General features: G+C 34.8%; 1 protein-coding gene across 15 annotated transcripts in view; it reads left to right on the top strand.

The window, feature by feature from the left end:
• Positions 1 to 24,625, top strand: part of SYNE1 (spectrin repeat containing nuclear envelope protein 1) — a 280,905-nt gene that overhangs the window by 59,874 nt on the left and 196,406 nt on the right. For 11 of the 15 annotated variants that reach the window (XM_015858221.2, XM_015858220.2, XM_032443845.1 and 8 more), the window contains 11 exons: positions 225 to 308; positions 2,973 to 2,993; positions 3,259 to 3,351; positions 5,874 to 6,052; positions 7,166 to 7,362; positions 7,516 to 7,625; positions 15,693 to 15,800; positions 16,589 to 16,726; positions 17,937 to 18,101; positions 20,666 to 20,778; positions 21,333 to 21,501. In XM_015858221.2, the coding sequence (XP_015713707.2) occupies positions 225 to 308; positions 2,973 to 2,993; positions 3,259 to 3,351; positions 5,874 to 6,052; positions 7,166 to 7,362; positions 7,516 to 7,625; positions 15,693 to 15,800; positions 16,589 to 16,726; positions 17,937 to 18,101; positions 20,666 to 20,778; positions 21,333 to 21,501 (1,377 nt within the window). Of the gene's footprint in view, positions 1 to 224; positions 309 to 2,972; positions 2,994 to 3,258; positions 3,352 to 5,873; positions 6,053 to 7,165; positions 7,363 to 7,515; positions 7,626 to 15,692; positions 15,801 to 16,046; positions 16,132 to 16,588; positions 16,727 to 17,936; positions 18,102 to 20,101; positions 20,252 to 20,665; positions 20,779 to 21,332; positions 21,502 to 24,625 lie in introns of those variants that run through there. The other 4 variants (XM_032443851.1, XM_032443843.1, XM_015858224.2 and 1 more) reach the window with 3 other exon arrangements.

Here is a 24,625-nt window from a genome sequence, read left to right as displayed (position 1 = left end):
CATTCACCCCAAATTTATTAAACAATAAAAACTATTTGATAATAGAACTTTGCCATTCATGTCCCCTGCACCTATCAGATCTCCCTTGACCTCTCTTGGTTTTATGAAGAAGCACAATTTGACTGCTCTAAGAAACATTTGTACAGGTAAATCAGGCTATGTCAAATACATATGTTTGCAATTATGTGAATACATCTAATTGTAGTGTGCACTTTTCCTTAAAGCCTTGTGAGCAAGGACGTAATCTGAAGAGAATTCACTGGGTCGCCAACATTGGCACAGCTCTTAAATTTCTAGAAGGAAGACGGGTAAGTTTGATAGCTCAAAAGCTGCTATAAAGTAAAAATGTCAAGATTCAACACTAATATGTAGCAATCAATGGGATACATTTTGCAGGGTTTTTCATTAGAATCACCTTGGCTTATCTCTTTCCTTTTATTTTCTGTATTCTTTTACTCTTCCCTGCTTCCCTGTTTCTGTTCTCAGCAAAGTTAAGAACGATTTTCATTTCAGTAGAGGCATTCCTTTATGACCATACATGCAAAACACTGCTCCTTGAAACTAATATACACATGAATTTAGAACAGTGTTACACTTTATTACCTTGGCAGGAGTGCAAGTTAATTCCTGGATTGATTCTTGTAGTCACCCCTCTGGCAGATTTAGATGGAACATACAAAATGTAACACAGCTTTATAAAAATTTAACATATAGACTTATGTTATATAATATATATATAGACTAACAAGTGATAGATGATTAGGGTGCTGAAGCATTTCTACTGCAAAGACAGTCTGAGGGAAGTCTCTGGGGAGCCTTTGTACTGGCCTTTCAGTTCCTAAAGGGGGCCTATAACAAAGGTCTTTTTTTACCAGGGCCTGTAGTATACAAGGTATAGTAGTGCTAATCTAGATGAAGGTAGGTATAAATCGAATACTAGAAAGAAATTCTTCACTGTGAGGGTGGTGAGGTGCTGGAACAGTTTGCCCAGAGAATCTGCAGATGCTACATCCACAGAAGTGTTCAAGGCCAGACTGGATAAGACTCTGGGCAGCTTGATATAGTGGGAGGTGTCCCTGCCCACAGCAGGGGACTGGCACTGTATAATCTTTAAGGTTGCTTCCAGCAAACCTTTCAGTGATTCTAAGAAAAAACCTCAAAGTATTGTAGGTATGACTTTCAAATAAAAACAATATTTCCGTGTTACACTGACATATCTATTTTTATTTTATTTTTATTTTTAATTGGTATTGGAGATGTTCTTTTTATTTCTGTTTTTCAGTTTGTTTGTTTGTTCGTTTCAATGTGGGTATAATAATCAATGTATTTTATTTCTCAATAATGCAATGCAACAGGGACTTTTCTTCTCTCTCCTAGTTATATTTTGTATGTGCTGTGTATTTGTATCTCAGATTTCCTTCTAGAGGGAGATGGAAATAAACAATATGCGAAGTAGATTGGTGTGCATTAGCAGGTGGCTTTAGGCTGAATGCAGCTTAGACAATGCATCTGTGCAGTCTGTCACCCTTTTCCTCTCAGAGGAGATGGGGATGTGTTCAGACAAGGAATGCTTTTTCAGCAGCTAAGTGCAGTCCCTGGTTTTTACTCACAGGCAAATGAGGAGAGTGCCTGTGGCACTTGGTCCATGCCAGGGTTCTCCTTCCTCCCTGGGCTCTGCCACAAGTAACATTTATTATAGATTTATTCAACTTCATTTTTTTACAATCCAGACGGAATTCTGGCTGTCATACTGCGAAACACACTCAAGATTTTACTGATGCTAATCCGGACCAAACCTTTCTTATTGCCGTTATTTTGGTTTGTTTGTTTGTGTTCAATGTGAATTTTTCTTTTTAATGGTACTGAAGTATTTATTTGGTAGATTTAAAATCTTTTTAGTGGAGTATGATACAAATGTAACAATAAATATAATAGATAAGATAATGCCTCCATGAGCTGTTGCCTAATCAAAATCTTTAGCTGAGTCCTCGTGACTCTTTTTATCTGTAATATCCAGAAGTAAAGCCTTGCTTTCTAGAAAAAGAAAAGTTTCTGTGGGAGATGAGCCAGCTAAAACAAAGAGACTCATGGTGGTTTTTGCTTTAGGTAGGTAATGGCATTGTCTAGTGAGCTTCCAACTGTTGATTCAGAGGACTGCAGTTTTTGCTTTGTTTTGTGAATAAAAACAAGGTCACCAAAAGTCAGTCTCGTGCTTTTCTTAAAACCGTTCAATCAAGTTTTTCCATAATCCCTATCCATAGACATGTATGGAGTGCAAAGAACAGTTTAGTAGCCCTCCTTATGAATGTCAGGACTAAAGGCAGGATTTCTTAATTTTGCTGAGTGAATGATTAGTGTATTTCTTGATATTCTGCTATTGCCTATTCTATTCAGTTTCCTTAAGCACTGTCTACATGTTAGTTCCTTTATATGTAGCCTTTGTCTCTGCTGCTTTTTCTCTTGAGATTATTTTATAGTGACACTTTATTCAGCATATAGAGAAGCATTTTGGAGTTGAGAGCTATTTAAGTTTCTTTTAATAAACCAAATACAACCTTGGACAACTGAAATGTTCATATTCTTTATTTTTTAAAGTATCATAGTCTGATTTGTTTCTCAAGGGAACCTTCATCAGTGATGGGAAATATTTTACAATAAGAAGCTCCCTGAAAAGATGTGACATTCTTTTTTTCTCTCTTTTTTTTTTCTCCCCTTTCTTTAATGCTTTTTTCCCCTTTTCTTATTTCTTTTTTATTCTAAAACTTTATTTTCTTGATCAGTTCTATACAAATAGCAAGGGCAGCCTATATAATTTAAATACTGATACAGAGTATTCAGTTTGCTTACTTTATTAACCTTATTCTAAGCTGTAAGAAAAAAATATGCCTTCTTTACATTTTAAAATTAACACATTTACTTAATCACTTAAACATTATTTTTGTAACATTTTTTCCTTTTACTTTTCATGCTAGTCTGTATACCGAGGATCTCCGGTTTGTACAATGTTTTTATGTAATTTTTATCACTTTTCTCATACAGAAATTAAATGTTATTTCTATAAATATTAGCATGCCAGGGATCTAAAACTCTTTAATTATCTATAGCTACACTTAAGTGAAATTACATAATTATGGAATAGTTTTTTATTAAGAAACATCTTATTTTGTCACAAAAAGTTATTAAAATATTAAAACTATTTATTTTGTAATTGTTACTGATTCTTGTGCATAGTAATAACATGTTTTCTTTCTGAAATAGATTAAGCTTGTCAACATAAACTCAACTGATATTGCTGATGGTCGACCTTCCATTGTTCTTGGCTTGGTGTGGACCATAATTTTATATTTTCAGGTACAATGTTTTTTAAATTCAGTGTTGCTTCCTTCAATAGTGGTAGAGCTTATTATTGCAAATGAACTGGTACATTTCCTGTATTTAATTACATGTTTCATAGTATATAATTGACTGAGGATCTGATCCTGAATAAATCAGCAGATAAGGCTGCTTCACATTTCTTAAACTAAGATACGTGTCTTGGTAATGAGCATAGAATGTCTTTCTTCCATCACTAGAACACATTCTTCCAGTACCTCTGAAGAATGCAAAAGAACAGTAAAAGAAAACTATGGAATTTGGATTCTTCTTATAAACAGTTGGTCTCTGGCCAAGTGTCAGGTCCTGCATTTTGGTCACAACAACCCCAGGCAACTGTAAAGGGGCTGGAAAGCTGCCTAATGGAAAGGGACCTTGGTGTGCTGATGGACAGTTGGCTGAATATGAGCCAGTAGTATGCCCAGGTGGCCAAGAAAGCCAATGGCATCCTGGTTTGCATGAGGATTGGTGGAGGTAGCAGGAGTAGGGAAGTCATCCTGCCCCTGTACACAGCATTGGTGAGGCCTCACCTTGAGTAATGTGTTCAGTTTTGGGCACCTCAGTACAAAAAGGACACTGAGGTACTGGAGCAGGTCCAAAAGAAGGGCAACAAGGCTTGTGAAGGGCTTGGAGAATATGCCCTAAGAGGACTGACTGAAGAACAAGGGCTGTTTAGTTTGGGTAAAAGGAGGATGAGGGGAGACATTACTGCTCTCTTCCACCTCTGAAAAGTGCTTACAGTGAGAGTGGGGTTGGTCTCACTGGTGACAGGTGACAGGAGGAAGGCAAATGGTCTTAAGTTGCACCAGGGTAAGTTTAGGTTGGATATCAGGAAAAACTTACTTACAGAAAGGGTTGTTAAGCACTGGAATAGGCTCCCCAAGGAAGTGGTTGAGTCACCATCCCTGGATGTGTTTAAGAACCATTTAGATGTGGTGCTCAGGGACATGATTTAGCAGAGAGTTATTAGTTAGTGTAGTATGGTTAGGTTGTGGTTGGACTTGATGATCTTTAAGTTCTTTTCCAATTTGAGCAATTCTATGATTCTAAGCACCATTACTTGTCTTGCTGGTGATTGTACTTGTCTGCAGTCTATGGGTTGGTTTGGCTTGGTTCAGTAGGGGCTGAAGGATTTCACAAAATCCTCACCTCCAGGAAAGGGAAACTGGGGACCTGGAAATTAATTAAAATCAGCTGGCAGATGATCTGACGGGAGACAAACAACTCTAAATTACTAAATATGGTGATCAGAACTACAAGACTTAACACAGCTATATAGTATGATATAATTTAGACCACCTGAACTAATAAATCAAATATAATGAAAGAGTATTTGAAAGCTGTAGGCCTTACAGTAGTGCTGCAGTGATGTGTGCAGTCAGGACGAGCAACTGGAGGAGAGCTGATGGAAAAAAAAGGGACATCAGGTGACCTTGCCAGGGGTTATATCTCTTCTCTGAATGCAAACCCCCCTGGGGAATGTAGTTCTTCTCCTCTTCCAGACAGGTAGCTGCAATGGGAGCATTAACACTTTAAATCCCAGTGCACTACATGATGTTATTATGTGGAATACCAATAACCAAAAATCATAAAACCGTGACATCCCACCCCTATTTTAAACACCCACTCCACTACATGTACATCACATCAAACCATGACAGTACTCCATCTAATTCCAGTGCACGTGATATCAGACAGCAATTAAGCTTACCATAATACAAGTAAACATGCTGATTTCACTGGAACACGAAGATACTTGCAAGGATATTTTGCTTTGAACTGTCTAGATGGAGACCAATCTTACACTGTCCTCCGGATCTAATTTTAACGAGTTACAGCAAGATTGTCAGTCTAGTTAATCATTTACTTTTGATGGAAACCATGATGGAAATAACTCATACATCCTCAGAAATTTTTACTAAAGCACTGTGCCTACACTAAATTGATTATTTCATCACAAGTTACATCTAAGCAGAGCGACAATAAATTTATGCCAAAAGAGTATAATGTTAAATTAAGAACTATCAGGGCTGATCATCAAAGTCATTTAAGTTCTTTAATTTAGTGAGAGTCCTTTCAAATTACTGAATCAATTTATGATGTGCATTAAAGCTCAATTTAACACGTTGCCTGTTATTTCAATGACAATTTGTTGTACTAGATAACACACTTGCACATTATTGTAGCTGTATGTAGTAGGAAGGTCATGATTGCTAGGTTTTCTATATTTCTGAAAGTGCAACATCATATAGGTACAGACATATGTTAAAATCTTTGAAGCTACTCTGAAGTATCTAAAAGTGACAGCTACTGCCCAACTTTACTTTGTCAGTCCTATTAGTTTATTATTTAAGAGACTGATGAAAATTAAACGTTATCCACAAACATCCATTAACCATTTTATTTTATTTTATTTTATTTTATTTTATTTTATTTTATTTTATTTTATTTTATTTTATTTTATTTTATTTTATTTTATTTTATTTTATTTTTTCATACAGATTGAAGAGCTCACCAGCAATCTTCCACAGCTACAGTCACTATCTAGTAGTGCATCTTCTGTGGAGAGTGTTGTCAGTTCAGAAACTGCAAGTCCCCCAAGCAAACGGAAGGTGGTAACCAAGGTCCAAGGAAGTGCTAGGAAGGCTTTGTTAAAATGGATCCAGTATACAGCAGCAAGGTAAATAACCTACAGAAGACTTAGATTTCTATCTTAGGTGCAGACTTTTTCTTTAAAGTTCAAACTCTTTCGATCAGAGTCTATCCTTTTGCTCTGTGTTTATACAGCACTGGCCTCTGATCATATTCCTTATGATAACAAAGGCTGCTAAGTATTCTGCCATGACAACAAGCAAGTAATTATTTATAATTTGCATTAATTTTACAAGCGATCACATTTTGTAGGTTCTGAATAATGAATGGGATTTTCTTTGACAGAAGGAGGAACTGAAAGGGGAATTAGCAGTCTGAATGACAGCGCATTAGTGCTGCTGCCGAAACACATGATGCTATAATGCAAGCCACACACTGACAGCATTACACAGTGACAGCACATGTGAATTCTGCACTGAATTCTAACACTTCCTGTCAAAAGGCAGGTGATGAAAAATCATGAAAATCCTTCTAAGGTTTTGAGATTAAAAAGGACATATTACTATAAAACTGCCCTGCACTTACTTTCTTTTTAAACAAAGTCCATGCCAAGTAAAACAAAATTTATTTCAGAGTTATTTCTCTCTATTCCTTGTTAGCCTTAAGACTCTTGCTTGTACTCATAGAATTATTCCAAGATTGCTCATTTTGCAAAATTCATGAAAAAAAACAACAACAAACAACTAGAATATTTGGTCAAAAAAAATGATAGTATCTTAATAGCTTCCACTGTAAGAATGAAAAAAAGACATTAAAATGATTTTTTTTTTTTGTAAAAATAATAACAATTATTTTTTTAATTAAGTAATAGCCACCGTTTGTGGGAAAAAAAAAAAAAAAAGGCAATCATGCAGATAATGCAGAGGAAAATGAAAAGCTTTGGTATGCGGCCTCAGAGAAAAGAAATATAAAGTCAGAGTATTCCCTCAGTTTTCCAGTAAGCAGGTAGAATACAATAACTGTGTGCAATGCAGTCTGATCTGGCACTCATCCTACTAAGCTCTTGTTTGGAAGAGATGCTCTACTGGCAGTGGTCAGGTGCAATTTCTAGATACATCAACAAAGTTACAAAGAGAGGCCTGTGTAAATTTCACCTTGTCTTGATATCGACGTAACTTTTTTTTTCTTTCACCTTCTTCAGACAAGTTGGAATTGAAATCAAAGACTTTGGACAAAGTTGGAGGAACGGTGTTGCATTTCATTCCATTATCCATGCTATCCGCCCAGATTTAGTGGACATGGAGAAAGTAAAAGGAAGATCAAACAGGGAAAACCTAGAAGAAGCCTTTGCAATTGCAGAAACAGAGCTAGGGATTCCGAGGCTCCTTGATCCAGAAGGTATCTAAATTTAAAAATGTTTGGACTGTTTGAATGAGTTAAACCGAACATGCTGATTGTGTTTAAATTTAAAAAAGTATCATTAAATTTAAAAAAGAAATATTTTCTGCCATTTAGCTATCACTTAATTTACTGTGTTCTATGCTTGTATAGATGTGAATGTTGACAAGCCAGATGAAAAGTCTATCATGACCTACGTAGCCCAGTTTTTGAAGTACTATCCTGATCCTCATCATACAGTGGCTGATGTTCAGGAGAACGATGTAAGTTTCTCTAGCATACCTATACAAATCAGTTTATTATGATACATAAAAACATTTTCTTGCCCTCATAGTTTACTATTATATTCTGTTTTGATCTGCAATTCAAGTGAAAAGCAAGCACAGTAAGAAAACTAAGTAAGATTAACTGAGTATAAAGGGACTAGTGTTGCAGATGTTTCTCCATAAGGGGAGAAAAGAGAATGGTGATCCTTCAGAGATTTTCCTTTCATCCTGAGCAAAGAGGAAATAGATACAGTAAATGGTAGCAAATCAATTGATCTTACCATTTTCTGAGAGTTTTTCAAGCATGATACTAATAAGATTGAAGTTATTTGTTACCTGAAGCAACACATCACTTCTGTTTCTATCACAGTAGATTTGTGGATAGGAAAAGGAATTGTCCTAGAGAATGGTTACAAGTAGTATGTGAACTTTTAGGCTTGAGAGGCCTTTCTATTGTATAGTGAAATTAGACTGTTTTCTCTAAGGAATTGCTTTGCTTTTTTTTTTTTTTTTTTTTTTTTTTTTTTTTTTTTTTTTTGGTTGTTTTTCTTGTTTGTGCTTTGAGTATTATAGTGTATTGGCTTTGCACTAGGATGTAGCGCAAAGGATTGTACTCAGAGATGCCAAGGGATTGTGACTCACTTCCTAATCCTGATCATTTACTTCCTTCATGCCAAATGGTAGGAAGCACTGCTGAGACAATCTGCTCAGCCCCAGCAAGAGAGAAAGAGGCAGTTTCCTTAAAGACAGTCACAGAAGAGCTTTGAAATGAGTGAATCTCCTTCCTTCTGGCTATGTTCAAATTTATTAGGTGGCTGTATTAGGTGCTGTAGCTGCATAGTAGCTGCATCTTTGCTGTCTGATTCCAGAGTCTGAGCCACTGGCATTCCTTGTTTTCCTTACTGAAAATTGTGTTGGGGATGTAAACGTGCCAATGCCATAGCACAGGGCAATGGAGCTGAGCTGGCAAGAGGGGCAATGAACTCTAAAGCCACCCTCTCTGACCCATGATAGGCTGAGACAGTCTTGTTACTTCCATACCATGGCACACCATGCAGCACCTGCTGCCAGAAGACCTGGCCATGTCTATCACCTGCGCTGTGGCTGTGTTATGTGCACAGAACACACCTGATATAGGCATGCAATATTAGACTCCTTTTAATTCTAGAAATGTCCACAGAAACAGCTAGTCCCTCTGATCACAGAGGACAAGCCTACATCACTAGTTCACTTCTTCCAGTGCAATATCTTATAAGCTGAGCTCTGAATAAGCAGAAAAGCATAGGAATTTGTGCAGACAACACATCTTCAAGAAACACAGCAGAACTTGAGTTGGCTTTGGGGGCAGTGTAAGAGACAGTCAGTAAACTTCTCCCCCTCTCACCTCCCTCCCCTGCAATTAAGAGCTACCCATGCATATTCACTATGAGTTTGGAGTCATCTGACTAAGTATTTACTACTGAGATAGTCACTCTAAGTTCATTTCGACAAACAGAAAAATACAGTAACATCTGCTGCTCAGTGTATCTTATTTTGTAGCAAACACTTAACATAAGTCAGATGAAATACACCCTGAAAGTGCTTAGTTTTAAAAAACAAGGAATTAGAAGTATCCTAGGAGTTTAGCAGATAATAATCTTTACAGGTTATCCCTCTCAGTTACCTGTACTTCAATAATGTGATAATTATTTCCTTAAAATAGACTTCAGGAGGAATAGAAAAAGGCTAAGAATAGAGGGAGTATATCACTCACAGGAAATTAAAGTCTGTGTGGATTTGTTTTTAATCAGCTTCCAAAGCTATTTTATCAATCCATAACTAAGGGTCAGGTTCATCTCAGGCAGTTTAAATCCTTTTGAAAGGCTATGCAATGTTAAGACAATTTATTCATCTTAAGAAAAATGACCATCCAGAAATGTGTCTATCTCTTGCTGATTACAGATTGGCAATATGTAGGTATCTAGATTTTAGATTCTTAGAGATGGATGAATCCTATATAAATAAAATTTGAAAACCAACCAAATAATGCAAACTTCCTAATGAAAGCTAGATGATGGACATAGAAGCTTTAGGTGAGTAAGAGTGAAGAGGTAGAACAGTGTTCTACCCACACTGTTAGCTATAAAGGCATACATTTCACTTATATGGTTTCCATAAATGCTGCTATTAAAAAAAAACAAAAACAAAACCAAAAAAAAAAACCACAAAACTTTTGTATGTCTGATTTGATCCTGCCTATGACTGTGTACCCAAAACAGAATCAGTAAACGATACTTCTTGAAAAAGAATATATAATCACAGAAGTAGCTTTTATCTGATACATTGTCAGCTCTGCGCACTGAGAAAATGACTAATCTATCCTTTTTTTCTAATCAGTTCATTAACCAAGGTGTATATTTAGAATGGCCATGTAATGTGCATCCTAGAAAAAGCAGCAACCAATGTACTAAACTAGTTTGTGTTTCAGTCTGTGCCCACTGCCTCTTGCCCTGGCACTGGGGTCTGCTAATGAGTCTAGAACTGCCATTTTGGCACTCTTCAGGGTTTCATATGCAAATATGAGTTCTCTGTTCTCCAGGTTAACAGGCCTATCTTTCTCAGCCCTTGCTCATAGAAGAGCTATTCCAGTCCCTTCAGTGTATCTGTGGCATTTTGTTAGGCCGTATCCATCTCTCTCCTGTGCCAAATAACCCAGAAATGGACAGAGCACACTGGGTGTGTTCTCACCAGTGCTGAGGAGAGGGGAAAGATCACCTCCTTTGACCTACTGGGAGCACTATTAATGTAGATCCATGCTCACAGTAACTTTAGATAACCTGGTGATTTAAATTGCGCTTTATCTACTTTTTACCAGTCTATGCACAATTTAGAACGTGGGCTAAGAAATGGGAAGACCCACTGCAGTACAGAAATTCCATATAATACTTCACTATTTAACAGTGGATTAAGATTTTATTTTCTATTATTTCCTTTAGATATAGCATTAATATGGAAAGAAATATTTGTGTCTATGTATTGTTTAACTTCATGTTTTTGAATTTTAAGCACTGGAATCTCTGCATAATATAATGCAATATAAATAAATGACAATCTGGATATCTTATTTAATCTAGTTATTGTGCAGTCAGTGATATCAACTTAGTTCTTGCTTTCCTTTATTCACTCAGTCCACAACCATGTAAACTACTGTCCTAATGTTTTTTGGAATCTCTGTATATGAGTCTGCGAAACTCATCATGATTTTCTTGAGAATAGATCAAATATCTTAAAAAGTATCTATAAAAGATTTGATTATCAACAGAATCACTCTGAACTGTAGTATGGGACTTTACACTCATTGCTTAACGAACTGGTTCCATTTAGATCTCTTTTCCATGAAGTTATTCTATGCTATCATTTTGATCCAAGGGCAAAGTTGATGGAATTGACAGTTATGACTGACAGGACTCGGGAGCAAGGCGTAGAGTGGACAAAAGTCATGAATGGTCATGAGAATTTTGCCAGTGATGGACTAGTGGAATTAAAAGGAGTGTAATATATCATGCCTGGATCAGCTGTGCTCGTATGAGTCTGTGTAAGCAATGCATTGTGAAGAATTATTTACTCTTTTCCCAGATAAATCACAGAGTGAGTAGTAATCTAGAAATCAGATGTACATGAGAACTTCTTCATTAGATATGATACAGGTACATGCACTTGAGAATATTTTAAGTACATAAATAATTGCATTCTTAAACATATAGCTCTCGTATTGCTCTTTCTAGACTTTCTACCTGCTTTGTTTTATTTTGTTTGCTTCTTTTTTTTTTTCTTCTTCCTCTTGTTTTCCCACTTGTTCCATATTGCTAGGAACTTCAATCAATCCCAACTTTTGTCATTTCTTTTATGAAATTTAAGGTAAGGATAATATGCTCCAGAATAATAGGCCTGCCTTGGGACTTTCATTTTTTTTAATGTTTTATCCTGAACTTATTTGACATTTGATTTTGGATATTTTAATAGACATTGGTTAGTTACTGTCAAATTATTGTTTCCAAAAGAGGAAATAGATGAACACAGTGAGTCTAACTTTCTTTCACTAGCTAATCCTAACAGCCAAATGCCTAATTTTGCAAATGATTTTATAGAAATATAGAAAAGGCAGCTAACTTACCTATAATAAGCCTCAGACTATGTTTTCTTAATTATAGATATAAACCTGAGAAAATAGATTACAAATTGCTGTTTTCATTCATCTATTTTCATTTTTGATTGGCGTTATATATTCTTAGGTTTATAGAGTAGATATTAGACTGAATATGTGATTGTGCAAGTGATGTATGTGTTATGTGTGTCTGAAGGAAACAGCATTCATGTTTAATTACATGATATGCTCAGCTCTTTGTTTTTACATTAGTTTTGACATTTTTTACGGATGTATTTTTGTAACTATCTTGGACATTTAAATATTCTAAACTTCCTAGTATTATCTAAGAAGTTGAGAAATCCAACAGGTGGAATTTTTTATATAAAATGAACATTCAAAGAAATTTCAGATACATTCAAAGACATTTCAGAACAATCAGTTAAAACTAGAAGATTGCAGGATTGAAAATGTAATGAAGAAAATAGCAGCTGTCATTATAGTCAGTCAGTTCTGTTTGTAGTCTCACCTGGTCCAGAGCATTACATTTATTCAATAGTAGTTTCTTTGTGTTGGCTTGTTTGTTTGTTTTTTTTATCAACAAGAAATAGGTTGATCAACTGTTCACCTCATGCTATGTATGTACAACTAGCATACATATTGAAATGAAGTTCAATAACCATAGCAGAATTATTTTCATCTCCTCAATCCATTCAAGCAAAAGTTTAGGCAGCTTTGATTGGACCATAATATAAAATCTTAGCCTTACATAGTCCTGGTGTATTGCTGCTTAAGATAATGAAGAGGTGAAGTGGTAGAAGTTGCTTCATCTCACTATGGATTTACATACAGAAGAAGCACTCTCTTTCTTAATATACCTGTTGTAAAGCATTTCTCATGCTCTGATATTAAGCTAGTAAATCAGACGATAAACCATCACTTCCAGTGTATTTTTACCATCAGTGTTCCGAGTTATAAGAGGGCTTTCCTCAGCAGCAACTGCAAAAAATAACTTCCTGAGTTCTTCCAGTAGCCTACTGTCTGCCTTTAATAGCTCATTTCTGAAAGTGATGCTTGGCTCAGCATTCACAGTGCATCTGTGGTAATGCTGTCAGTGAGTCTTTATGTGTTAACTGTAACACTTACATATAACTCAGTGTTTTCAAGAGGAATATCCTAATTAATTGTTTTCATGTATATACATTTTAAAAGTGACTTGATTTTATTTATTTTTTTTCCCAGCAAAAAGGCAATACAGTAATTCAGCATCTCTGAAAAACAGATAACTTATTTTAGATTCAAATACTTATGTCTAAAAATTCTGTCCATGCTGTGCCTGAGAATTTGAATAGTTCTGCTGGTTAATAATTACATGTTAGAGATTATGTACTTTTTTGAGTTCTCTAACATGTAATTATTAACCAGCAGAACTATTCAAATTCTCACATTCTCAGGTTTGCAGGTGACAAGTGATACGCTGAAATAGAAAGCTGTGAGAATGAATAAATACAATATGCCTATACTTCTTTTCTTGTGTTGCACAATGTCTTTAACACCATTCAGTGGGGTAGTTACTGAAGTGCTTTCACCTTCTGCAATTAAGTAAACAAATCATGTCTGACTGAATAGTAAAATCATTTAAATAGATCACGGAAGACTCGGTGGTACCTCTCAGCTTTATCTCCTCACTTAAATTCAGAGAAACCATTCTCTAATTTAACACAGTTGTGGCTGTTCCCATTTTCTTTATGTTCAGTTGCCATAGAAATCCTCTTGTTGCTGATGATATTCTGTTTAGAAAAAAATTGGTCAGATTTTAGCAATACATAAAATTTTTTTAGCAATAAATTATTAAACACGTTAATAGAAATCTTGCAAGATACTTATTTTACTAGTTTTGCTGTAGAAACAGTAGTGACCACAGATACTCTTGCAGTCTTATCTTTAGTGACTCTCAAAATAAGAATGTAATCCATAGAGAATAAAATCCCATGCTTTACAAAATTGAAGGTATAGTGTGAACTATAAAAGCAGTATATATGGTATTATTAAACATTCGTTATCTTCTTGACTTCAGGAATACCTTACTTACAATTTACTATTATTAGGATTGTTATAGTTTAAATCTATTTAGACACAGGGGTTTTTACTGTCTTTATGGAGATGACTGCTAAACATTAACAGAGATTTCAATAGTCTATCACTGAAGTTATCATTTCTAGTGTATAGAGTGCCCGTAATTCCAAAAATTTTAGAGTTGTTTTTTTTTTTTTTTTTTTTTTTGTGGTAGCATGAATTAAGAATTCTCTCTCCTTACATTATTTTCCTCACATGGGACTGGTAATGAATTTGCTGTTCATCTTGAAGAATCTTGACATTATTTTTCCACACACAGCAAATTATCATGCAAGAAGAGTAGTGCTTTTATTTTTCTTCTCTATATTTAAATTATGTGACAATTGGAAGCAGTAGGAGTTCTGGCATCTTGGGACCTTCTGTGAAGTAAAGGAAATGCCAGCTTTGGAAATAGCTGGAGCAGCAAGGAGTCACAGATGTCCCATACTGTTTCTCAGCAGCCTAAGCACGTGCCAGAAGACAGGATCCTGAGCTATAGAGAACTTTATTCCAATGCAGCTGCCATACACAGTATCAACCTTGCAATATCCAATTAACAGGTGTAATACCTGTGATATTTTCACATTCTTTTATGCAAATTCTGTCCAGCCAACTACCGCTGTTTTGAATAGAGGATCAGTATGAAAATCAGCAGAAATACATCAAAAATGATCCTCAGCTGAAACAAAACAATGCTCCTAAACTGTTATGATGGTTAAAGTACAGTTATATTTCTCCTATATAATGCTTGAATCTTAGTCAATCATTTTATGTACATAGCTGATATAACATGTTCTGTTTATTCATTTTAATAGATGTGTTTCTGACAGTTACCGTATTTACAGTAATATAACTTTTTTGCTTTCAAAATGTGGCTTCTGATTAGTAGCCAAAACATGTCTTTCATCAGTTGGAAATCCAAGATGGACATTTGTATCCTACTTAAAGATTACTGTTCTTACATAGTGCCCAAAAAACCTTTCTGTTGTCTGCTAACCTTCTAATATAACAGGCTTAAAGACCTGAGATTTTCTATTCACTATCAGCCCACTGAATTCTGAAGAGCAGCCTTGCAAAGAACCAGTGCCAATGATAGACTTGAAGTGTTGAAGCAAAAGTGTAAAACAAGTATGTTGTTTTTAAGAGCCATAAAATGTCATGGAAGGAAGAGATTGAACAGAACCAGATTTTCTTAAGATTCTTTTCATTTTTCTTGTTAGAACCTTCTATACCAAAATATTTTTCTAGCTTTTGTACATACAACTTGATGCCAAGAATTGCCCTGAAGTCACGAAGAAAATAAATGTGCAAGCTTGGATCATACATTTGCACTTTCTCTTCTAATGTTGCTGCACCCCCAAGCAGTAGTTCAGTAGTAGATAACAAGATGATAGAACAAGATGATAAAATGATAAAGATGATAATAAACCCTCTCCTGTCTCAGATCAATTAGTTTTTATAGGAATTCCCTCTGAGTGTATGTGGAAAACTAAAATTAGCTGTTGTGATATTTAAAGTACTTTCTATTAATTTAACAGCAGGTGAGAACTGCAAGTAGTATTTCTGACACAGTAATGACCCAAATAGTCACTAATTCACCTCTCTGAGACTCCTGTCTAAGTGCTGAGTTCTTCCTTCAATTCAGAGTGCTTTTCAGTTAGGCCACATGAAGGGTAGATAAGGAAAGAATTTAGACCAGCAGTTTCCATTGATTTTTCACTATAACTAATGACCTTTAGCTGCTACAGAGATGTTCATTTCTGGACTGTATCTGACACCCGTACTAATAGATGCAATGTTTTTTGTGTGGTTGTACTAAATCATAGAAGGAAGACAAGTTGATGCTGCGAGACCTAAAAGTGTGGGCAGATCAGTTTGAAAGAGATTTAACACGGGCACAGGTGGCAGAAACAAGCTTGCAGGAGAAATACCAGGTAAGCAGCTGGGAAAGATGTTTGGAATGTTACTGTCACCGTTCTGTGACACTGCAGTGTTTTGTACCACCTGCATATATACAATTTGATGCATTGTACATGTATGCAATTTTACGTACTGTAGCTTAAAGACATAAGGATTCAAATTGTGTCACTTGTTGTTGGTGGAGAAATGATGACAGCTCCAACTTTGCTACGTAGAGCAGTGCACAGATGGTTTTCCTTGCAGAGAGCTTTTTCTAGCAGCATGAAAAAGGTCTGTCCTAGTTAGAAGTGAGCCATGTGTCTGTACAGTTCATCCAGATCCTGCATTATATAGCTCAAATAGGAGGTATGACTAAAAGCTGGATAAGGTGACAGGTGAAGGGGAAAGGGCTTAGTTCTTCATTTATAACCCTTCTTTCAAAAGTTATGTCTAAATGTCTAAACCTATAGAAGAAATTTTGACCTAAAATTTCTCCTGTAGTTTGACTGTTTCCTAAAAGCAATCAGTCTGTCTCAACTAGCATTTAATCCTCTTGCTAGTTTTCTGTTCTATTTTCTTTTGGACAGGTTTCAGGCTTCTGGTAACTGAAGTGAAATACCTAAGTCTTTCGCATATTTTCTTGGGGGGTTTCTAATTTCTCTTAAAATGTTATCTAAACTGCAATTCAATAGAAGCTATAAATACTTCTGGAGTATTAAAACTGCTATCAGTACAAAATTTTCATACAGGTAACAGTATACCATAAATGTTACAGAATTTGTTTGAGTCTGTATTACACTGATTTGATTTTCTCTTTGTGCAGTCATTTAAGCATTTCAGAATACAGTATGAGATGAAAAGGAAACCTATTGAACTTGTAACCCAGTCCTTAAGGAAAGATGGTAAATTGTCACTTGATCAAGCTATAGTGAAGCAAGCGTGGGACAGAGTTTCTTCCAGGGTAAGTTGAAAACTTATTATGCTATATCCTTTCTGTTAAGTATGAAAATTTAAAATTATTTAAAATTTCAAACCATTTGCTATCGATTTTGCTACGCATTTGGAAACTAAATATGGATTATGTCTCCAGGAATGCTGGATTATATTGTATTTGGTTTGGGAATGTTTTTTCATCGTCTTTAATAGTTGCTCACGCATAGACAGAATATGAACTTAAAGACAAGTAAAATACTTTGAAGCTTCCCCTTATTTGAAATTGTTAGCAGTGTATAGCCAAGTTGAAAGCATTGTAGAGTGTGCACAATGCATATTTGACATGTAATATCTTAATGAAAATTGCTAGTTATTCTAGCAATAAGTATAAAAATTCAAATATAATGTTTTTAATTTAACTAAATAATGTGCAAAAAAATACTGAATGCTTTATCAATAAATGAAGCCTTAAGGTTAATTTTTACCTATCTGCAATAGCAGGAATAAGTGGCAGTGTTCAGGATTGATAGTAATTTTGTAATTGAGTGAAAAATCCCAAGTGAGTTAGATTATCCAAAATAAGAAGTTATCAAATAATTATTACTCAGTGTATTTTAGCAGATTATTTTTTTATTTGTTTGTTTATTTTTGTGTGTGTCATATTTAAAGAGTAACTACTTAAAAAAAAAAAAAAAAAAAAAAAAAAAAGCTAGGGTTTAGTCATAGATTTTATTATTTTATTATTTTCACACCCATAAATGAGATTGCCAATAAGATGTTATTTTACTGCTGTAATCTCAGTTCCACAGTCCTTTGAAACTTATTTGCATTTGACTGAGAAAATAAAATCAAGAGTAGTAAAAAGGTTTTATACAAAAGTATTAAATAAATGACACTATGAGGAAGATTGTCTCACCTACCTTGCTGTGCCTATTAACTGATGAAATTCCAGATCTTCAGTATGTCAATTGTTACAGTTTACATGCAGCTAAGATACCATTTTGGAAGAGTAACAGCATCTATCAGCAAATCCTTATAGAGATATTGTTGCCCAAGAGCACGTTGTAATTTCAGGCCTAGTGAGAAGTGGAATGTATTTACATTTATATTTCTGTTTTAAATAGACTTTGTGAAGTGGTATTTTGGTCATCTTTTGTCTCAGAGTCTGAACTTTCCGAGTACCTGTTCATTTAATTAAGCAAGGACATAAATTCAGTGCTTTTGTCTTTATTTTCTAGCTGGTTGACTGGCACATACACCTTGATAAATCTCTTCCTGCACCTTTGGGTACCATAGGTGCTTGGCTCTATAGAGCAGAGACTTCTTTAAGAGAAGAAGTAAGCATTCAGCAAGCTCATGAGGAGACAGCAAATATAATACATCGAAAGCTTGAACAACTTAAGGTTGGTCCAGATGCACTGGTTCTGTGCACAGTATTTCATTATTTTTAAGGCTGTAATGATTCATGATGATTACTTCTGTTTTGAAGACTAATTGGTGTGAGTGGTGTTTACCTTTGTGATAGCTAAAAATTAGGTGTCCTTCTGTGATGACTTTAGCTGTGATATCTATATATTTTGCAAGTGAAATTCAAGATTGTTTTGTTGCTGCTCCCGCTTCCTGAAAGATATCAGGTACAAGCATTTTAACTGTTTTCCTATTCCATTTCTGTTGGGTAAAATTCCACAAGGAACTGATGAGCTGGATGCACAATTTGCCCAGGTGAACATACTAAGTGAAGGACAAGAAAGAGAGCAAACATACTAAGTGTTTCTTGTTTCTGCTTGGACGTGTGTTTGATTTTTTTGGATATGGTTTTGTTATTTTTGTTATTTCTCCACTGAAAATTCACACTTTTCAGTACAATTAATGCTACATAATGAAAAGCTGGTGATTTTAGAACAGTTGTGACAGTTGTTGTGTATCCCAATTATTCTTTATTAGAGATCTGATAGCTGTTCTAAGTGGTAGCATATAAATTTTAACCAAAATAACTTTGAAAACTATGTGTAAGATATTGTTTACTATTCTCTTTCAAAATCTAGCCTTTAGTAAGGCTGTATTTCACTAGTTTTCTTGAGTATATAAAATGTTTCAGGATTTGTAAGATTCAACTTTAACTGGAAAAAAAAGCAAGTCAAATACTTTTCTTTTTATAATATAAATACTACAGACCATATCTTAATTCTTTCATAAAACAGAAAAATGCTTGTACCAAACTGTATTTTCTTTGCATCAGAAGTACAGTGTTGGGGGATTTCTACATAAAAATAAATTTTGACTTAAGCTCATCTGTGTCAGGGGAGTTTTCCCATGGGAAAGGGAAAGCTTCAGCTTACATTTGTATATAATTATATTGGCACCCGGAGCTTTTTTTTTTGTTACTAGGATTTGCATTGTGGTATTCTGGTGTGCAACTGGGTAGTATCAGAAATGCATTAAAAGATTTTTGGTAGGAAGTTTTTCAATTTTTTCTTATGTATTTGTTCAGATAACATCATCACCTTCCCTAGTAATGTTTGTCTTATCTAATAACAAGTTATTTTAGTGAACTTTGTATCTTATGGCCAATTTGATACTAATGCAAAAGGAACCAGCTTACATAGACAAACCATCAGGGAATTAGCAGGAATTTAAGATATTAGTTAATGCCTTCAAGACTGAGAAATTCAGGACAGTGTGCTTGTTGTGAGTAATTTTGCACAGTAGGATTTCTCTTCGTGAGTACATTGTGAAGAAGGCTTTTTGGGCTTCCACATGACATTAGATAGAACAGTTGGGTTTCGTTTTCACTGTTATCTACTAGGGGAATCCCTCTCATTACGCAGGATCCCAAATGCAGCTAAGTAATGCCTGCTTGAAGTAATTCCTTGATACAAAAATATGTTAGTCACAGCATATCCTCAGTGGAATTTTCCACATCGCAATACCAGCCCATCACCTGTGTCTGAGAAAGTAATTTCTTTCACAATTAGGTCTTGACTGAAGCAGAAAACAGTGAAAAGATTGTTGGGTCAATAAACAGGTGACTATTTAGTGGACAGAGCCAAAAGATGTGATCAATAAGTGAGCATGAATTTTGTTCCCCAAAGTGAGAAGGGGGCAACCTTGTATGATTCCCTTTTGCTTACAGGCTTCTGAGCACTTTGAGCCAGAAGCTGTCTGTTTGAAGCAAAATATCCATTGTTTTGTGTCCTCTCAGCCACTGGGCACTTTATGTGTTTTTGCTACTGTATCTCTACAAAGACTACTGCCAGTCATTCATTTTAATATGTAATCTCCAGGAGGCTGTTTGAAGCGGTGTTGCTTAGTTACAGTTGAAATATGCTCTGCTGTAAGGTTTTTGCTGGTACAATTCTTATCACAGGAATACTGGTCGAGTACCACATTCAGCTTTCATTTGTGTAATATATAGAGAGCAATCCTGAAATCCTTTGAAGCTGAGAGAGTGAGAAGTTGACTGAATATTGAATAGATACTTACATAAGGAGCTCTGGATTCTGTCTGTATATAGAGATTAATTGCTGAAAATTTGAATCAATACTTAACAAAGGTTAGTATCTGATGTAAGGATGTAAACAGTAAATTTAGCATGATTGTACAATAGTGGTATTAGAGTATTTACCAACTGCATATTGGGCATTTTTTAATACAGTTAAGATTTCTTCTTTTGTTAAGCCATTGCAGTGTATTCTCTGCTTTAAAATCTTTTGTATTGTGAGATATGGCTTTAACAGAGCATTTAACAGGGGTGTTCCCTGTGTAAATGTTCAAGCTAATGTAAATTCTTTCTGGTAGGCATACCCTTGCATACATTGTGAGAGCATGATCAAATAGTTAACTACATTGAGTCATCAGTACAGGCTGCAAATGTGCTTATTAAATAGCCTACTGTGAGTCTTCTCTCTGTCTCTATCTCTTCCCCCACCCCTTTTCTCTCACTCTCTCTCTCTCTTTTTAAAATCAGGATCTACTGAAAAACATAGAAGGTCACAAAAAGACATTCCATGAGATCCACGGGGCAAGGTCTGTTAATGGAGTGCCTGTTCCACTTGACCAATTAGAGGATATGGCAGAGAGGTAAGGCTTTCAACCCAAAATCAAAATCCTCTGTGGATGAAAGGGAACCTGTTTGATTTTTAACCTGTTCATGTAGAAACTGCTTTCTAATAACGTTTCTTAATGACAAGCATGTAAATATTGGACTGAAAGCCTTGCCAGAACGTAAATGAAAGCCTTGTGCATTAATGATTTGTGAGAAGCAATGTAAGCTATGTGTTTTGGGAAGAAATACTTTCATTTTTTACATTAATCCTGTTATTACTTGCTCATGAAATAGATGTTATATAACAGCAGTCAGAATGAATGTAAGAAAAATGACTTTGCAAAACTTAGTACTGTAAACTATTTATTTCTATGAATTAACAGGATTATTATTCATTTGCTATTTGATAATTATCAGAATGATAATCATATAAAATAAAATATTGGTGAGCTTAATTAGGTGAAAGACTTGAGAAATATCTGAACTGTAAATAAAGCTTTCAGGAAAAACTGAAAGTGGGGAAAAAAAGTGGGGGAAAGGAAGAAAAAAAATATTGATGTATTTTACTACAGTATGATTAATTTTCTAGGTTTAATTTTGTTGTCTCTTCATCTGAGCTCCATCTGTTGAAAATGGAGTTCCTGGAACTGAAGTACCGTCTACTGTCACTCTTAGTCCTTGCAGAGTCAAAGTTAAAATCATGGATTATTAAATATGGAAGAAGAGAGTCAGTGGAACTACTTCTGCAAAATTACATAGTAAGTTGGAGTTGTCTTCTTTTTGTCACTATTTTTGGAATATTCTCATCTGAGATTTTTAGAATTTAATAAAAACTGAAGGAGAAATGAGACTTGTCAGTCAAAACCTCTCACTGCCTTTATACAGGGTATCTTAGCACTGTCTCTTTCATCCCCTGGAGGAAACATGATCAAAATGTTAAAAATCAAAATGCTGCATTTTACCCTACCTCCTCAGGAAAAGAAATAATGTCTCAACTCCTAACCACATCTGACCATTAACTTACTAAAAATATCTTGAAGTTCTAAATCCTAGACATTCACTTGTTTTAGATAATAGTTTCTGAGTATTTAGTGCATAAATGCACTTTATTGTCAATATATATAAATTAAGTGCAGAAATAGAAGAGGTTTTTGGGGTGCAGTCCTCTGCAGTTCGCATGTTATTAAAGTCCTCCAAAGGAGGAGAAAAAAAGTTATGCTGTCTTTGTTGAATGTATTATACTTGTTGGGGAATCATTTTCTTCTTAAAATGAATGGTTTTCTACTTACTTTATTTCTCCTCTAGAAAGAAATTGTTCCAACTCAGCATCATCCATATATCATATTAAGAAACAGAGGCTATTGACTTACAAAAGCTCATTGATATATTTCCATTTAGTCATATGCTACTGTATCTTGCTAAAATCTTGCCTGAATCATTAAATGTTTAGTAGGATGTTACCATCACTTTACATTAGGATCCGAATGATTCTTTCAAAAGTAGGACTGGGATAAATATTTTTCCTCTTTTATTTGATCCATATGAGGAAAATATGAGGAGAATTCAGTTTGGAAAGAATTCATACACTTATAGAAGTATTTTGAGGCAGGACACTGTAGAGGAAGTTACTGATGCTCATATATCCTGCAAGATTTTATTGCATTAGAAGCAAACTTGAAACTCAGATTTCCTCATACAAAGTGAGAATTGAGGGCTATTGATTCTTTTTCCTTTTTAGGTTTAAACTTTAGCAGTTAGAGATTCAAATATTTCAGGAATTAAGCCCTGTTTTAAACCTGCAAAAGTTAGGTGAACACTTACAGTAAGATAGTTTGCTAGAGAGTTTTTCAATGGCTAGGAGTTACAGTCCATTTGTATGCTTTATAAAGTTGTCTTAGAGACTGCTAAATGGTGTCAAGAAAAAGAATGAGGGAGCAGATATCTCAATTTTTGAATTATTTTATATTGATTTCTTATTTGTTCTTATCTTTAGCTTTAAAATGAACATTAAGTGGTGAATTTGCATGTTATTCCATGATTGTTGCGATTATTTCTATGCTCTCTAACCACTAATGCTGAGCTGGTTATTAGGGAAAAGAAAATGCTTCCTTTCATCATTTATGAAATTGTGTGCCATGAAAATGAGGAAACTCAGACAAGATGGTAGAGCTTAGTCTCATTCCTGGTGACTTTAGTCTATATTTCCTTCTAAGTGTCCTGTGATGAAAAAATATTTTCTTTGTCAGTCCAGCCAACTTTCTAGGAGCAGAAGCTGAATGTTTCTCTTCTGTTTAATTAGGAGTCTTAACTAGGAAAGCTGTAGTTATTACCTTCGGTGATTATATTAGTAGAAAATATGTAAATCAATCAATCAATCAATCAATAAAATAAAACAAATAAAAAAGAGGGACAGTATGTTTGTCTGCCAAAGCCGACTGAGCTATTCTAGGAGCATGCGTAGTTAGTTTCTGAATTATAACACATGGCCAGAAAATGTTTGTGTACCATAGTTTAAAAATAAAAGTGTTGGTTGCTAATTTATCCCATCTTTTCATCTATGTGTCATATACCAAAAGTAAAGGTCAGTACAGACTGTATGTCATCAAACTGAATACTATATTGTACCAAAGTCTCAGCTGCAATGGAGATACTGGATATAGCCATCCATGGCTTTTAACCCATAGCACTGATTTTTGTTATCACTGTTTTAGTGCATTTTTGGCAATATATGCTATATAGATTTGGGAATAGCTGAATATTTTTAAGGGGTTTTGACAGATGGGAGAAATTTACTCTATACAATTTATATGTTTCATTTTGGAATATATTTGCAATTGCTCTTGTGATCACTATGATATAAACAGTTTGGTATAATCTGTTTGTATGAAGAGGTTTTGGCTCAGGATGAAATGTCTGTAGGTATCAGTCCAACAAAAGTAAAAAGTCAGGAATTTGTCTAATGTCCATGGCAGAGAATATAGATCTTTGTATTTGACAGGCTTTGATTTTATTATTTTTTAGTATTAGGGCAGAAGAAATACTGACTGTTTTGAATTTCCTCAGTTATAAACACATTTCTAAATTACACGTCAGACAACTGGTGGTTTGACATAGTAACTGTAACTGTAAATTATACAACAGAGTTTATTTAGCTACAATCTGGTGGCTTCATTTTTAAAATTGCTTATTGTGTTTATATTATGTGGGTTGATGAACACAAGATCTAATTCTCCTCTCCCAAACACACTGAACTTTGAAAATTTTTATGGTAAACATAGGAACTTTGGTACTGTTAAAAACTTTGTATTACCAAACACAGTTGTGCAAATAAAAGTTTGTCTATTCTGTACATATTAGAGTGGCATTTACCTGAGATGTGTAGATCTGTAGCAGAGGCATGTCACATAGTATAGGTTATAAAACCATTTCAAAACATTAGATAAGTACTTTAGGGAGAGCAATGTAAAACCCTTTCAAAAGGGATATTTTCTCCCTCCCTTTTTTTTTTAGTAGTGATAATGCAAGATAAGATATAATATACCATATCTGCATAACATAGAGAATAACTGCTTTGCACTTCAGAAAGCAGCATCTTTTCTTCATTATTTCCTTAATCTTATTTTTACCACTTGCAATGAAAGAAGAAGCAAAATGAAGGATAAGTCATATGTATTTCATATCTTAAAACAAAATCTGCCTTTCTGCAAGGATTAATTCAGGGATGTTTTTAAGCATTTATCAGGTTTTGGTTTTTAACAGTAGTGGTTTGTTGTTTTTTTTGTTGTTGTTGTTGTTGTTTTTTGTTTGTTTGTTTGGTTGGTTGGTTTTTGGTTGTTTTTTTTTTTGTGGGAGCCTCCTATAAGGGAGGATTTTTTATTTATT

The sequence above is a fragment of the Coturnix japonica genome, chromosome 3, assembly GCF_001577835.2.
Source record: "Coturnix japonica isolate 7356 chromosome 3, Coturnix japonica 2.1, whole genome shotgun sequence".
Classification (NCBI taxonomy): Eukaryota; Metazoa; Chordata; class Aves; order Galliformes; family Phasianidae; genus Coturnix; species Coturnix japonica.
This window is presented reverse-complemented; position numbering and strand designations above follow the sequence as displayed.